At 37.7% G+C, this 16,122-nt stretch overlaps 1 protein-coding gene across 2 annotated transcripts in view; it reads left to right on the top strand.

The window, feature by feature from the left end:
- The first annotated feature begins 6,489 nt into the window (after positions 1-6,489).
- Positions 6,490-16,122, top strand: part of LOC121650823 (septin-9-like) — a 74,688-nt gene continuing 65,055 nt past the window's right edge. The window contains exon 1 of one of the 2 annotated variants that reach the window (XM_042002579.1): positions 6,490-6,800. In XM_042002579.1, the coding sequence (XP_041858513.1) occupies positions 6,779-6,800 (22 nt within the window). In that variant the 5' untranslated portion in view covers positions 6,490-6,778. Of the gene's footprint in view, positions 6,801-14,895; positions 15,150-16,122 lie in introns of those variants that run through there. The other variant, XM_042002593.1, reaches the window with a different exon arrangement.

Here is a 16,122-nt window from a genome sequence, read left to right as displayed (position 1 = left end):
GCACTTACAATATGTGAGAAGCTGTTTTTTGTAGCAGAGCTAAAAGTGGAAACTTGTTATGATCGGTAGGTGCTCTCAGAAGTGTGGGCAGGTGTTTGATTTCAAAAGTTACTGGTTTCAAAGTGGCCCTATTTGCTCAGAGTTTTTCTATGCAAATTGGAAATTTTTCAAAGATTAAAGCGGATGTTTACATGTCTTAAACTACCTTTATCTCACCTGCAGTAACAGGATGTGGTAATCGCCTCACATCTATGAGCACAGGTCAAATGCTCTTTTACTCAAATGCAAAATTAAATTTAGTGATATTTATCAGAAAACTAAGTAGTACTTCCTCATCTTACTCAAATTTGTGGATGATGAGTACATATAAATGTGCTGTGACTTACTTTTGAGCTTGTTTACCTGTTGGTACTAGATGTACATTGGGCGTTAAGTGAGAAATACATATGTATTTTACTCAGTCTACCTTTCAAGTTCCATTGGAAAACTAAGATACTTGATATTTGAATGACGCATACTAGGCAACAATCCGCAATTGACCTGTTACATCGGTAAGGGTCCAGTAAATTAGGTGGTCCACAACACGTCTTTTATGATTAAAAACATGTTTTAGGTCAAATTTAAAGGATTTTAGGGCGTTAACTGCTGTTGGTTTTTTCTGTTATGACAGATGGTGACCTATGTGGTTTGTGTGAATCTGAATCTAGGCCAAAATGTCTAGCAAGTATTCGAGCTTAATATTGGCACCATGTCAAATCGGCAGTGTTGATGTTGGTGAGAATAGAGTTAACTGCAACTTTAACTTTGGGTTTTACAGCACTGACACAACTTTAATCAGCATTGCTGAAGGTGTTGTTGTGAATTAGAAGAGCTGTGTAGAATGATCAAAATGCAGACAAACCAGGTAGACAGGAAGTTTTAAAGTTGATAAAACCTAAGCTTAAGATTAACCCCAAAGAGTGTGTAGAGAGTTCTCCACCAGAAGAAACAAGCTGCATGAATATTAAGTAAGTACAACAACAACAAAAAAAATGGGGTGCTGGGAAGCTCAACTGTCTGGGTTTCCTACAGAGGTTTTAAGTTTTTGTGTCAGTGGGCCCTGTCCTCTCTTTAGTAGGGCCAAACAAATAAGGCACTAGGCAAAGACATTAAATTTTATTTCACTTTTATGACTTCTCTTGTTTTGATATTGTAGGAAATATTGAAGCTTATTTTCTTAATTCATTTGATCAACTCCTATGATGGCTGCAAATTTGATACTTCTGGCTCATGTCACCTAGCTAGAAACCTTCCTAGGACTACTAGACTGGATCTCTAACCTGGAAAATACAAGTGTAGGATGGTAGGCAGGTAGCTGGGAGCAGACTGAAAGTCTGATGATTGTCTGGTGGGTAGAAGGAAGGGATTGAAAACAAAAACAGAAGAGAGCCATGTTTGTGTGCCAGATGCAGTTTTCACTTCCTCCTGAAGCCACCACAATCTGAAGCATCCTGTGCACTCTTTATCTGATTCAGCATATGTGAGACATTATCCCATCCCAGCAGAAGGCCTGATGAGGTTTGTGGCTACTGATGGTGTGTTAAGGTGCAAATAAAAATAACTAGTTCACTGCAGCGACAACTTCAAACTGAAGGGGTTTAAATGGGGACTTTTCCTTCAGTCTAAATAAGTCTTACATCATAGTTATCATGACAAGTAAACAAGTTAATGGGTCACTGTTTGACCACAATTTAACTTTTTATAAGGTTTTACCCATCCAAGTTTTGGGATAAATCTGTAACAACAAGAGAAAGACTGAAGACTCATTTGTAATACATTCACATGCCTTTGACTGATTATGCAGGTGATTCAGATGCTCTTCTGTTTTTTGGGTCATGCTGCTCACACACCTACCCACAAGTGACACTGCCAATGTTTTTCTGTAACAGATCAACACTGTGTTTCCGTAGCACTTCTCACTCACATGCTTGGGAAAACACATTTCTTTAAGATAAGCATCGAACGGGGAAATGTCACAGCTTAGCACCAACAGATGACACACTTAGGAAGCAGGCATTGTGATGGCGGCTGATGATGATCAAGGTGTTTTTTTTTTCATTTTTCCATGTCAAAATGTAATATCATAGATATGCCATATTGTATTTTAGTTCCACTATATTCTTCTTTTTTTTGTGTAAATGACAATAATAAGTAATGAGAAATTAAATATGGTATCTGCTAGTTTATTTGCACTCTCCAAAAACTATGTAAATAATTTTTCCATGAAAAATAAAATCTGCATAAAATGGATTCAGATCAGAAAAATACAGCCAACGCAGATGCACCTCATGCTGCACTGCTTTTAAAGCCCTGCAGGGGATGATTGCTGCAGAGAGAGTGTACATGATTTTACAACTCACCTCATTTATTGCTTGTTCCCATGCTGAATTTTTTTTTATTTTAGCACTGTTAGTTTAATAAATAGAAAAACAGATTTTTATCTTTAAGAAAATAGGATAGGAAAAAACTCTGGAAAACACAAATTTTTATCCACTCCTTTTTATTTTTTCATACTTTTCAAAAACTGGAAATTATTTCAAACCAACTCAATATTTTACAGGATTCCCAAAAAACTGATAAAAATCTATCTCAGTCATTTTTAAGCAATTCTGTAAGCAAGAGACTCTTTGCCTTTAATTCTCCAGACATTTGAGTTACCAGCTGTGGCAGAATTAGTGTGGAAGAGGAGGAGGAAGATGTGTCCTGGCAGCAACCACAAGAGGTCTCTGCAGCTTGGAGCTGTCATCAGGATGTGAATTTGATTAACATGAAACAGGCTGTTACAGTCTGACATTCTGAATCCTCAAAGGTTATTTTGTTTATTATTTGTTTATTTTATTTAGATCCACCATTAGCTACTGACATAGCAACAGCTATTCTTCCTGGGGTCTACATCAGCAGGCTATAAATGCAAAAACATTTAACAATGTACATACAACATTCTCCCTAACAAAAATTATAACAAACATAATTCCCAAAATCAATACATACAGAACCATAATTACAAAATATCATCCACAAAAACTAATAAAATATACATAAAAGCTCTACATGAAAACACAAATAAACCAAAATAATTTCAAATTTATGATATCTCCATTCATTTTACTAAGGTCATTATAGTAATTCTCAAATAAGCCCTACACAAATGGCACCATCTAACAAGTTCAGTCATAGTTCATAGTATAAAATGATATTCATTCTAAAGTAAATAAAAACAATCGCACTGTTTTATAAAAACTAGTTGTATACATATTAGAAATCAGAAACTGTGGTAGTGAGTTCCATGCCACCATGGCCCTATAGCGAACCATTCTCTGACCCTGGCTGGTACGACAAATCGGCAACAAAAAACGATTCTCACCAATCTGTCGTGTAGAATATTCATGCACATCCTTGAAAAATGTCAACTTTCTATACAATATTTCAGGTGTTTTCCTTATAATTATATTTCTAAGGAACATGATTAAGGAATATTTTATCCTGCCCCTCACATGCAGCCAGGCTAACCGGCCATGCATCTCACTAATATTTGTTCTAAATGAGCAGCTTAAGACAAGTCGAGCTGCTTTATTTTGCGCTATCTGCAGTTTATTTAGATTAGTATCTGTTGTATTAGACCAAATGATTGAACAATAGTCTATATGTGACAGAACTATTGATTCAACTAATGTTTTCCTGATTTGGTTTGGTACACATTTTCTACAGTACTTAACTAAAGCCATACTCCTACCCATTTTCTTTAATATTTCCTTTATTTGACTGTCCCAAGTTAACATGCTGTCCACTGTCACCCCAAGCAACTTGACCTCAGTCACTTGTTCTATAGGACATCCTTCTATAAACAAATTCAAAACAGGAAATTCTTTTTTAAGAAGATAACTTGATCCTATTAAAATACATTTAGTCTTCTCTGCATTAATCACCAACTTATTTTCATGAAACCAGCTCTCAATCAGTCTCAACTCCTCATTCAGAACTACATTCAGATTAAGTACATTTGTGTCAGATACATAAACCGTTGAATCGTCCGCATACAGAGCAATGGTAGCCTGTTTCAAAATAAATGATAAATCATTCAAATAAATAGAAAATAAAAGTGGCCCAAGGCAACTCCCTTGTGGCACACCACAACACAGCATCTTCTTCTCAGAGTAGCTACCATTAAACAATACTTTAAATTCTCGATTAACAAGATAACTTTTAATCCATTGAACCGCAGAAAGTTCAAACCCATACCAAATCAACTTATCCAACAATAGCTCATGATCTAATAAATCAAAAGCTGCACTTAAATCTAATAATATAGTACCCACTAACTTTTTATTTTCAATTTCATTTAACCAATCATCAGTCACTTGAGCTAAAGCTGACATTGTGGAGTGCCCTTTCTTGTAAGCATGCTGATAAACTGAATTTAAACCATTTTTACTAAAATACAAATTAATCTGATCGTAAACGATTTTCTCCATAATTTTACTCAAAACTGGTAAAATACCTATAGGTCGACAGTTTTTTCCAGAAAATGGTTCCTTGTTATTTTTAAGAAGAGGCACAATTTTAGCTATTTTCCAGTCAGTTGGGCAAATACATTTTTCCAAACTGAGATTAATAATATAACAAACTGGCATAGCAATCACATCAGACACCAATTTCAACAACATTACATCAAGTTCATCAATTCATTTGCTTTAACACATTTTCTACAGTAATTATGCTCACTTTATCAAATTTAAATTGACATGATTTATTATACATAATTCTTTCTTTGATTGTTTGATGAGATGATATCTTTGGTGTACAGATCATATCTTTTCGCAGATTTTGAACTTTACTCATAAAATAGTCTCCTAAGTAGTTTGCTATGTCTATTGGTTTTGTCAGGAAGGAATCATTTACATCTAAAAATGTTGGAAAAGATTTAGCTTTCCGACCAACCAATTCATTTACGGTTTTCCATATTTTACTACTATCTGATTTTACATCTACGAATTTTCTTCCATAATATGCCTTTTTCTTTGATCTGTTTAATTTGGTTACATAATTCCTCAGTTGTTTATACCTATTCCACAATACCCTGTTATCCGATAGGATTGCTTCAGCCTTTAATTCGTTTCTTTGCTTAATGAACCCTTTAAGTTCAGGATCAAGCCAGGGGGAAGCAGCATTCCTTACTGTCATTTTCCTCAGAGGAGCATGTTTATTGATAATTGGCATTAATAACCTAGTGAAGACCTCCAAGGCTCTATTCGGATCATCCTCTCGTAATATCTGAGACCAATCAATATTTCTGACCTCTTCCTCATAACTCCTTTCATTAAAATTTTTTAAATTACGTTTGATAATAATTTTCTGACCTGATTTGGGGATTTTGGTCTTTCTATTAATTGCAATTAAGTTGTGATCACTGAACCCAACACAAACTGAAATTCCTTTTGAACAGAAATCTACAGAATTTGTAAACATTAAGTCAATACATGTAGCGGTTTTTTTTCCCATCAGATGTGTAAAAAACTCTAGTTGGTTTTGTCACAACTTGTACCAAATTACAGGTGTCAGTAAAAGATTGCAATTTATTTTTTAAAGAACAATTATTCAGACTCCAGTCAATATTTAAATCTCCAGTAAAGTAGATCTCCTTATTTAAGTCACATGCTTTATCTAACATAGAACAAATCTGATCTAGACAGACCATTGGCGAATTTGGAGGTCTATAACAACAACCTACTAGGACAGGTCGGATGTATGGTAAGTGCAATTCCAACCATAATGCTTCAACACCAATATGGCCAAGATCCGATCTAATCTTTACCGGTATGTGATCCTGAACGTAAAATGCCACTCCTCCCCCATTTATATTCCTATCATACCTATAAAAATTATATCCATGTATAAACACAGAAGAGTTATCAATATTTACATCCAAATGAGTTTCCGATAAAGCTAATACATGCAACTTATAGTAACTTAAAACTTCATACATACATGCAGGTTAAAGGTCATTAAAAAAAATTACACACTTAAAGAGATGTGAGCTGATTCCACATGTGGCTCCACTAAGAGACAAAGCTTTATACCATAAACTTGATAACTCCTCCTGCTCCACACTCCCTCAACACATGCTTGTTAACACTACTCACATGTAGTGCTGGGTGTGTGATGGCACAGAGTGATAAAGGACCTCACACAAACACATTATTTTGATGACATTGTGGACAGTTTTTGCACACGTCCTCTCTTTAAACTTTAACCGAAGCTTTGCTGGATTCCAGGATCCCTGAGCTTAATTTACTTCAGATTTCTCCCTTCACGCCCAAAGCTCACACTCCAAATCATTCAAAGACAGCCGCGTTTATTTCACCTCTGAGCTTTGATTGGAAAAGCACTTACTGTAAACCACTCCCGCTCCTGGATTGGGCGTGCGTTATAGGGGCGCAGGTGTGATTGTATGCATTCCCAGCAGACTGTCTCCTTCAGTAGACCGACGTGAAAATATAGACAAGGATAAAGTTAGGAAGTTACAAACAAGAAAGAAAGAAAGAAAAAAGAGTGTGTTAACCTGCGCCAGGCGAGTTTTTAAACCGATTTGTGACAGAAGTGACACACTGAAGGAGGCAGAGACGCACAAAGAGAAACTGACTGGAAAATATACGGATGCAAACATCATCCTGACATTTTATGAGAAGTCGGAGCGGTTTATTAAATATTAATCATCAAGCAACTTGGAGAACCTGCAATCATGAAGAAATCTTCATATCCAGGTGAGCATGTTGACTGTGGCAGTGCGTAAATGCGCGTTATTTTGCACAATCCCATCATGCAGCAGGTTTATAGGAAAAGTTTACTGTGTAGGACGAGAATTCACATAATTTGCAGCACATTTAAAGCAAGCAGCCCACGTTTTTTTTCACTGCGTGGTGAACGTCAGTGAGTTTGAATTTTCCCTTTATCAAAAGGGCCCACGCAGGGATCTGTGGGTGTGGTTTTTGAGACATTTCTTTCAGGTTTGAATTTTGACAAGACTAGACACAGGGGACAGGTTGTGACATCATGACAGAGCTGAGCTCGTTTTTCCGAGTATCTGTCTCTTTTTATCATTTTGAAAAACAAGGGGGGAGTTAAATGCATGCGCTAGATTCCCCCAGAAGATTTTAAATTGGTAGAAGTTGTGCAAGATTAATTTACATGACAGCTTTGTGGTGCAGCTCCTTCACTCTTTCCAATACCTGAAGACCGACCTGTTTTATGCATCTGAATCAAATCCACACACGCTACAGGTTTGTTTTTTTTTTATCTCGATGTGGAGGTGAACACACTCAACAGATTCCTGCAATGAGGCTTTACAGAGATCTGTCAACCCCACCACTACTCATGTCCACTCATTGTACCTAAAACATCATCAAAATTCCACCCAGCTTGAAATTAGATATAGAAATTCACATTAAGCAAAAAGAGAGAAAAAAAAATAAGTAGCTTATTTATTTGTTGAGAAATGATCCAGTTTTATATACCTGTTAGTGGCAAAAGTATAAGAATAATAGTTGATTATGACAAGTTTTGTATTTTGTGTAAAAAAAACAAAAAACAAAAAAACAAACAAAGCAAAACAAAAAACAGAAATTCTGATAGAGTAAGGTTTTTACTGCTTGTTGTTTTGTGTAGATGTAATTATATGTAATTTATATGTCGTTTATATGTGGTTTATTATGATCTAAGCTCAAGCAAATGTTTTTATGCTCAGCACTGCAACAGCAAAAAAAGTGAGAAATTGTTGGGCAATGTTGAGTCAGTTCGTACTAGTGGGTTCATTAAGGAAATCCCCCTAACCGAAGTAAACAGCAAAGCTGTTTAGTGCAGAGAATCATAGTCTACTTCCTCTAAACTTATGTGCAGGACTGATTTAGAGTTTAGCTGCAGTTTCTGTTGCACAAGGGTTTGACCTTCAATAAGGGAAATGAGTTCAAATGAATCGATATAGAACTTTAGAATGAATGTAATGCTATGGATTGTATTTGTGCATAAGTATATAGATGTCTGGACAGGTCAAACAACTTTGCATTGTTCTTTATCTCCCTTTCTCTCCTTCTCTTTGTTTTACCCTGTCAGGTTTCTTTTACTTTCCTTTTCTTTTCTTACAGCTCTCTTATCACCTTCATCTTCCTCAGAGCTCCCTGGCTCTCCTCCTCCCCCCTTCTGTCTCTCTCCAAACTGCGGCTCAGTCCAGGCCCGCAGAATGCCGGCTTTCCCGGCTCCTCTTCCCAGAGTCTTTGTGGCGATGGACCGTCTGACAGTTTTCCATTGGAGCCAAGCGCATGTTGGGTCATGCTGCCTCTCCTCCTCCTCCTCTGCCTGTTGAGTGTGTGTGTGAGTGTGTGTTATCCCTCTGTGCTGTGCGACGTGTGGAGCTGTCACATTCTTTGTCAGAGCTTCCACTTTGGGATTCAGCTAATAACAAAGTGTGTGTGTAGTCTGATGTATGGATGTGTTCTGAAAGCCCTTCCTCTGAAATGTGTAAGGGTGTTTAGGCAAGCATCAGGGATGTGAAGGGGTGTATGTGTGTGTGTGTGGGGGCATGTGTGTGTTTAAGTTTTGTACTCAAATGGCCTGGCAGAAACACACATTGACAAGCAGATTGTGTATCTGGCACATGTGAAGGTTGTTTTAGACCCATTTAAAAATGGTGTGTGAATATGTCATGTTAGAGGGGTGGTTTTTCTGTGTGTATATGTCTGTGTGTGTGTGTTCACTCATGCAACCCCTCACAGCTGAATCCTGCTCTTGGAGCCGATCCCTGCCTTGTACACCACTCCCTAAGGTTGTCTGGATCAATGAGTAACCTGTATGAATAACAGCCCTCTCCAACACACACACACACACACACACACAAACACACAGTCATTATTTTCTACGCCTCCTGGTATGTGCTTTCATGTTACACTCAAAACACACTCATACAAACTTAATTCTGCTTGTACCTGTGTGATAACTGCCTCACTCTGCGCTTCATTACGGCTTTTAGTCTGTTTATACTGGAGAGTCAGCGTGGCTTTGATTCAGAGCCCAAAGCGATTGTTAGATGGAAACTTAAAAGTCAAGCTATAAACTGTGTTGAGACATATTTGCCCTGTCATCTAGCAAAAAGCATGCCGAGGATGGCCTAACCTTCAATTTTGGAAGCTAGAAGCCTGTGAATAATGGACTAATAAGGTATTGGAGCATGTGGACATGCATGTACAGTGCAATGGTCTGTATGATCTAAAATAGAGGTGTTTTTTAACCACATGTTTGAGCTTTGGACACGTAGAAAACAGAGTTGAATGAATGAATGATGATAAAACATAAAACATAAATGAAGTGACGTTATTTTTTGGTCTTTTGAATGTTTTGTTGGATTAATGCTGCAGACACTCTATGTTGCATGTTGCTTTTCCCAAATAAATAAATAAATAAAGGGCAAATGGTTGATTGATCAACGAGTTTATTAAATCTGTTCTTACTCCATATTTACAATTTCTAAATAATTAACTAATCTTATCTTATCTCATCTTATCTCATCTTATCTTATCTTATCTTATCTTATCTTATTTTTATCTTATCTTATCTTGACATAGGCTGAATCTGCCTATCCAGGGCAAGAAGAGAAAGCCAGTTACATTTCAGACAGATCAACTGACAATCAAAAGCTTAACACAAACAAACATGCAGCCATGCACGCTTACACTCACAGCCAATTATGTATGACTTCAGAAACTCCATGACAACCCACACAGGCGCAGGTAAAACACTCAAACTTGAGGCAACCATGCAAACCCCTGCACCTCTGTGTGGGGGAATTCCACATTACATTATTTTGTCTGCATCCACACCATGTTGAAAGATAAAGTTAATGAATAGTGCATGTATTTCTTCTTTGTGAAAGAGCTTGTTGTATTGGTGTCTGCTTCCATTACAGTGTTTTATCTCACCGTAACTCTCACCAGTCACTAACCTCAGGCTGCTGCTAAAGCTAACCATAACCCTAAACCCTAACCACAAGTAGCAAAGTGAGTATTCAGGAAACAAGAATCCAGCTGTGACAGAGTGAAACATTATCCAAAATTGGTCAGATAAGTGATGAATTAAAAGATAAACAAAGGAATAATGCTAGTGGATCCTCTCACTGTAGGGTTCAAAAGTTCATTTTTTTTTTCTTTTTGAATGTCTAAAGGTCCTAAATGTTCAGATATAAAAATGTACATTAAATGTAGCAGCTGTATCCCTCTCTGTGTTATATTAAAGGGTGGATGAATTATTTAATTTACAAATATAAATAATATCCACATCTCAGTATCATCTGCAGCAAAGAGTTCCTCTGGCTACAGGAGACCAACAGTCTCTGCCTTGTCTCTGTCCTTCTCAATCTTCTCCCCTTGCAGGCGCATGGAGCCGCCTCTGAAGTGTCCACACTGCTTTGTGTTTATCATCAGCAGCCAAGAATGCAGCTTTGTGTTGCAGACTGCTGCTGTTGGGGTTTTAACAACTACTGTACTGTACAGTACTGCAGGCCTGAGGCAGGGACAGAGCCAGTTAAAAGGTAATGGCAGGCTCAGAGAGGTTCTGATGTGGAACATGTGCACTGACATCCAGACATGAGTATCGGAATGACAATTTAACCGTTTGATCAAGTGCTTGTTGTTAAGAAGACCCAAGAGCCAGAGCTCAAATAAAAGCAACTCCTATGTTTTGGCAGGAGCAGCAGCTTCCTGTCATGACTTGAATTCAGACTTTACTGCATGTGGCAATCGGTTGAAGTTTGTGATTAATGTTTGTTCAGGGAACCAGTTAGAGAGTCAAATTAACACAGTAATACTACATGAAAATCCTGGATTTTGTAGAAATCATGTCTTCATCTCATTGCAGAGACATCTATGTTTTATAACATTATAATTTGAGCATCATTTTTCAGGTCCATATAATCAGATAATTATCAGTTCTAATTTGTTTGATGCTATGTGCTAAATCAGAAGCTGGTTTACAGAAGTCATGAGATCATTCGCTCCCATATACAAACAAAATCTGTACAATGCATGCATCGCGAATATGATGCTTCATGCTTCAGTGTGAAGAAGGAATTGCATTGTTTATTTTGTTGTCTCCATTTTCCGCCTTCATGCAAACTGGAAAATCTCTGCAAACATGCAGATGCCTTTAAAAATGCAGCTTAACTCTAAATCCTTCCCCCTAACATTTCTCTAAAAGTGCATACACCCACTTAGTTGTTCACTCATGGCGGACAGTACTGTAAGTACATATTTCCTGCGGGAGTTTTAACTCATAAAGCTCTATGGACTATTTAACTGGCTCTCGTGCTTTTAACAGACTCACAGGAGGGAGGGTTGATCCTTATCTTCCACAGCAGTATTGTTTTATGGACTGCACTAGCATCCTGTCTAATCCACTTTAAAACACCTTTTTTAGTATTTAATGTGGACATGTGGACTTTTTGAGGAGAACACAGAGGTTGTGTGTGTTTGGCAAAGCTGTGTTGGTTTTCAATGAGCCGGCTGAGTGAGAAATAGGTAGGAAAAGGTGTTGCCAGCCTATTCCTTCAGCGTCAGAACAGCGGCTATTCATTTGGGAGGAGTGCGGTTCAGGGTCACGACCAATGGCTTTTCCAAACGACGTGTGTGTCTACATGTTTGTGTGAGGCTGCCGCTGTGTGGGCGTGAGGGTGTGTTTGGTGCAGTTCTTACTTCAGGGCTGGCTCGGCTGCAAACAGGTGAAGTTCTTATCTGGGCTGTAAAAACAATCTTGAAAAATGGCTGTCTTGCCATTAAGTCGGTCTTGGTTGCTTTAGTTCTTTCACTCAACCTCTTTCTCATCATCCCCCCATCCACTCCCAGCTCTTTCAGAGTTGTGAAATGCTGTTTGCTCCATACCCATAACATGTTATGAGGGCCATAAAAACACAATGGAACAGATGGATGAGCAGGAAGGGAACAGAGGCAGGAAACTGGGACTTAAAGATGTAGGACTTTTTAACATCGTAATTTAAACTTGAAAAATTGTAATTGTGTGATAATTATCTATACTTACAGTACTACTGAGCGTCTTTAGCTATGCTAAAACCTGTGGTATGTGGCTCTGCAGACAGACATATATATATATACACTTACAGAAACAGAAAAAGGGAAGAGAAACATTTTGCTTACTTAAAATAATATATTTGATCTTGGTTTAACAGAACAACACTATATTCCAGTAAAAGGCAGTCATAAGTCGCTATTAAGATGCGAAATGAAGAAAAAATGATCAAAATATAAATTATACCTTAATGTGAAAATAAATGATGGTTTGATTACACAGTAATACAAGTGTTTTTCAAATCAAGTGCATAATTACCACACAATGAAGACAACAGAGCTGTAAAATGTTTGACAGTTTCAAAGCTGTGAGAAAAATGAGATGACTGATTGTAAAGAATTCTTCTTATTATGCAGGAGGTTAGTGTGCAAAGGTCTGGAGCCACACCTCATTTTTTAAGGGGGAATCAATATAGCAATTTACAGAAATGGAAAGTAGCTGGATCAACTGAAGGGCCAGAGGCTGCTGTCTGGCCTGTGTCAGGTCTTTGCTGGATTTATTCATGTTTATTAAAGGTCCCGTATCATACATTTTTTCAACAATTTCATATGGGTGTCAGAGGTCCAGCAACATTGTTTTCAAAGTTCATCACCCTAAAGTCAGCCTTGGTCCTTAATCTCAGCCATTCCAAATGTGGCTCCAGTGAGTTCTACTGAGAGCGGGCTGTTTCTGCGTCTGAACCTTTAAATGTTCATGAGTGGTGCCTGTCCACGTCACTCCCTGGGAGAGGGTCTGGTTTTCGCTGGTGCCCTCTCAGTGATTTTAGAGGGCAGACTCAGCTAGCCGGGGGGCAGGTCAATGACAGTATCCGCTACCGGGGGCAGTGGTTATTTTCCTTTCTGAGGTCACAAAGTAAAAGATCTAAGACTCACCAGTTTGAGTACACATTCGCTAAAAGTAGAGCAAGCAAGAGAGAGGAGACAGAATTTTCTCAATTTTGGGCCTCATACACAGGCTATGAGGACATGTATGACTGTTAGAAAACCTTTAGGAAGTTAATTTTGCATAATAATGGACCTTTAAGAACATCACTTTCAGAGATTTTTTTATCTTCTGTCAATTTTATTTTATCTTTTAGGTCTGCCACTTCTTTTGTTCTTTACCCCCTCCTTAGCTCAGTTTCCTCCTATCTTTAAAGAACTGTGTACACCAAGCAGAGTTATGCCAATTTTTAAACTAAACCTCTTTGGGAATCATCTAGGTGGTAATAATTGATTATTTTGTGGATGTAAAACTGTGTTATCTTTTATATTTTTTAATAGATACAATTATAGAAATGGGCACAAGTTCTGTGACTTTGCAACAGGCTGCTGGTAACAAAGTGCCAAAAGATGCAATTTTTAATAGTTTCTTTGCTAGGTTGTCTGTTATATGTGTACACAACACTAAAGTATTCACTGAGTTAGGCGCCTTTTTAAATGTTTGAATGGCTTTTCAAGACAAAAAAAAAAAAAAAAAGAAGAAAAAACTAAAACAAAAACATGTTGCTATTAAAATGACCAGGGAAGACTGGACTGAAAATGAGTAAATCATAAGTAACTGTTTTTTATTTTCTCTTTCAAACAAGCCTTGTATCACATTGTTGTAGCTTTAGTGTGTTACTAAAAGAGGTCAGGGGGGACAGGGAGGGAATGAAAGAGGGAAGGTAAAGATACTTCACCTCCTCTGTCTTCCTGCTCAAATACAAATGGCGTGGCCTCCTTGAGCAAACACAAGAATCTCAGGTGGTTGTGTGTTCTGCAGAGACAGAACATGCATTAAAATTTTGTGAGTCAATCCACCTTCTTTTGTTGGCCATAATGCATGTGTTTGTGTATGTAGAGGAGGAAGGTATCCCACAATGGGCTTTTGGAGGGATCAAACTTTAAGGGTTAGAGTTGTAGATTGAAGTAAGCTCCTACGGATGTGTGATTGCTCTTGTGCTTTGAGTGTGTCAAAGTGCAGCACCCTCTTCCCTCTGTTTACCTTCTCTAGCATCAACAACTAATCAGTTGACGTTATTTGTCCAGGCATTGCCCCACTTCAGTGGTCATGCAACACGCACAATGACACAAACACACGCTAAGTCTCACTAAACATAGCATTCGACATCAATCAGTGGAGGCCTGTAGCAAACACAAAGGGATCTATATGTTGACTCTGGGTTGTTTTATGACTTGGAACACCCCCAAGAAGGTGCAAATTTTCCAGAAGTGTAAATACTGCTCCCATACTTATACATCATGTACATATAGTGACCTCCTCTGCACATAGTGGTGTCATAAAGCAAATATGACATAATAAGATTACAAATTCCCTTGAAGGAAAAAAAGGGGGCATGGATTATGGTGTGTGTGAGTGCATGTGTGTGTGTATTTTTGTGGCCCTAGACAAGACTGTGCAGGTGCGTGTAACATAATGTAGACAAATACGCTTTTGTACCAACGTATTGCAGGTGTTACTCTCTTGGTTCGCATTACAGCAAATGTATATGTGCTTTACTGTTTGCGCACAGTTTCCAACATGGCTGACTTACGTCATTTTAACCCAACACAGCAACACACCAGCTCAACTTTGTGCTGCTGCCTATGTGAGTTGTTGCCTTGTTGCAGCAGTAAACTTTACAGTGTTTTTGCTGCAAGGGTGGGTAATAGTGCGTGTGTGTGTTTATGCATCTGTGTGTTCACTCCTTTTCAGGCTGAATTCCCAGTTTCAAGAGTAAATAGGTACAGACATGTTTTTTAGCTGCAAGGCCTGATAGATTTAACTGACTTTTTTTCCATACATTTCAAACTCTTGGATATACTACAGTTATTAGGAGCGTACGTGAGTGTTCTGACTTTATCCCTGTATCTACTTTATGCACATTTTCCAACACTGACTGACACTGTGTACAAAACACATTCAGTCTCAGCATCATGGCGTGTGGATGAGCTGCTGTAGGAGTTGTGACAAACTTTTTTAATGATTACTTCTGGGCAATACTTTTGGAAAGATGTAAAAACATGGTAAGTGTTCTTTTCTAGGGTTAGAGTTTATTTTTACAGTCTCTAAATGGATGTTTTTGGGATTAAACAAGCAGATATTGTGTCAAAGCTGATCGGTTGTGTATAACAGCCACCATGCCTGCAGTGACAAGGAGCAGGACAGATATTCTTTAGCTGAGAAAATAAGGACTAAGGACAAAGTCAAGAATTGTCTGGTGCAAAAGTGACCATGTAAACACAGTCTTGTGTTTTTTAAGGCAAAACTTACTTTTTGAAAAACTGTTAGCTTAGCTCCACGTCATAAGAAAGAGGTGGGTATCCTCTAGCAGGGCTCCAAACTGTCTGAGAGGAAGGGCAGCAGATGAAATACAACATTTTTATCAAAAGAATAACTGTTTGTGATATGATTAAAGAACTCAGATATATTATTTCTGGAAGAATTTGGCTGTTTTTGACAAAGTCAGGAACTACTACATAACTTAGGACAGACTATTTATATATTAAGTTGTCTGGATGCATCAGTGAAGAATATACGGTTATTTTGGCTCACTTGCTACTGGATTGAACAGATCAAAATCTGAGGATAACAAAGTGAAGAAGGATTTTTTTTTTAATGGATTATTTGACATTAATAGTTGCCTGTGAATACAGCACACTTACATATTCATTTGAGAAAAGATATGGTTTGTACAGGTAACTCAGATTCTGTTACCTTTTGTAAGTCTGATGGTACAGTTAGTGCTTAATAATTCCTCTTTGAATGAACTATAATAGCTGTCATTTGCAACAACTTAAGCCCAATTCTTTCTATAAAGCTTATTTAATTCTGCAATGTCACTTGCTTTCTCAGTTTATCCAAATATCCTTATATTTTAGCGAGCCGACGCAAAGAGAAATGAGACAAATAACCATAAACACTCACTTTCAGTTTGAACAACAAGGGTGAAAGAAGGATGGTGAAATGGGTTTAAAAAATGAAGGTCACATCATTCTC

The sequence above is a fragment of the Melanotaenia boesemani genome, chromosome 2 (assembly GCF_017639745.1).
Source record: "Melanotaenia boesemani isolate fMelBoe1 chromosome 2, fMelBoe1.pri, whole genome shotgun sequence".
In the NCBI taxonomy this organism is placed as follows: Eukaryota; Metazoa; Chordata; class Actinopteri; order Atheriniformes; family Melanotaeniidae; genus Melanotaenia; species Melanotaenia boesemani.
Note: the sequence above shows the minus strand (reverse complement) of the source record. Positions and strands in the feature narration are given on the sequence as shown.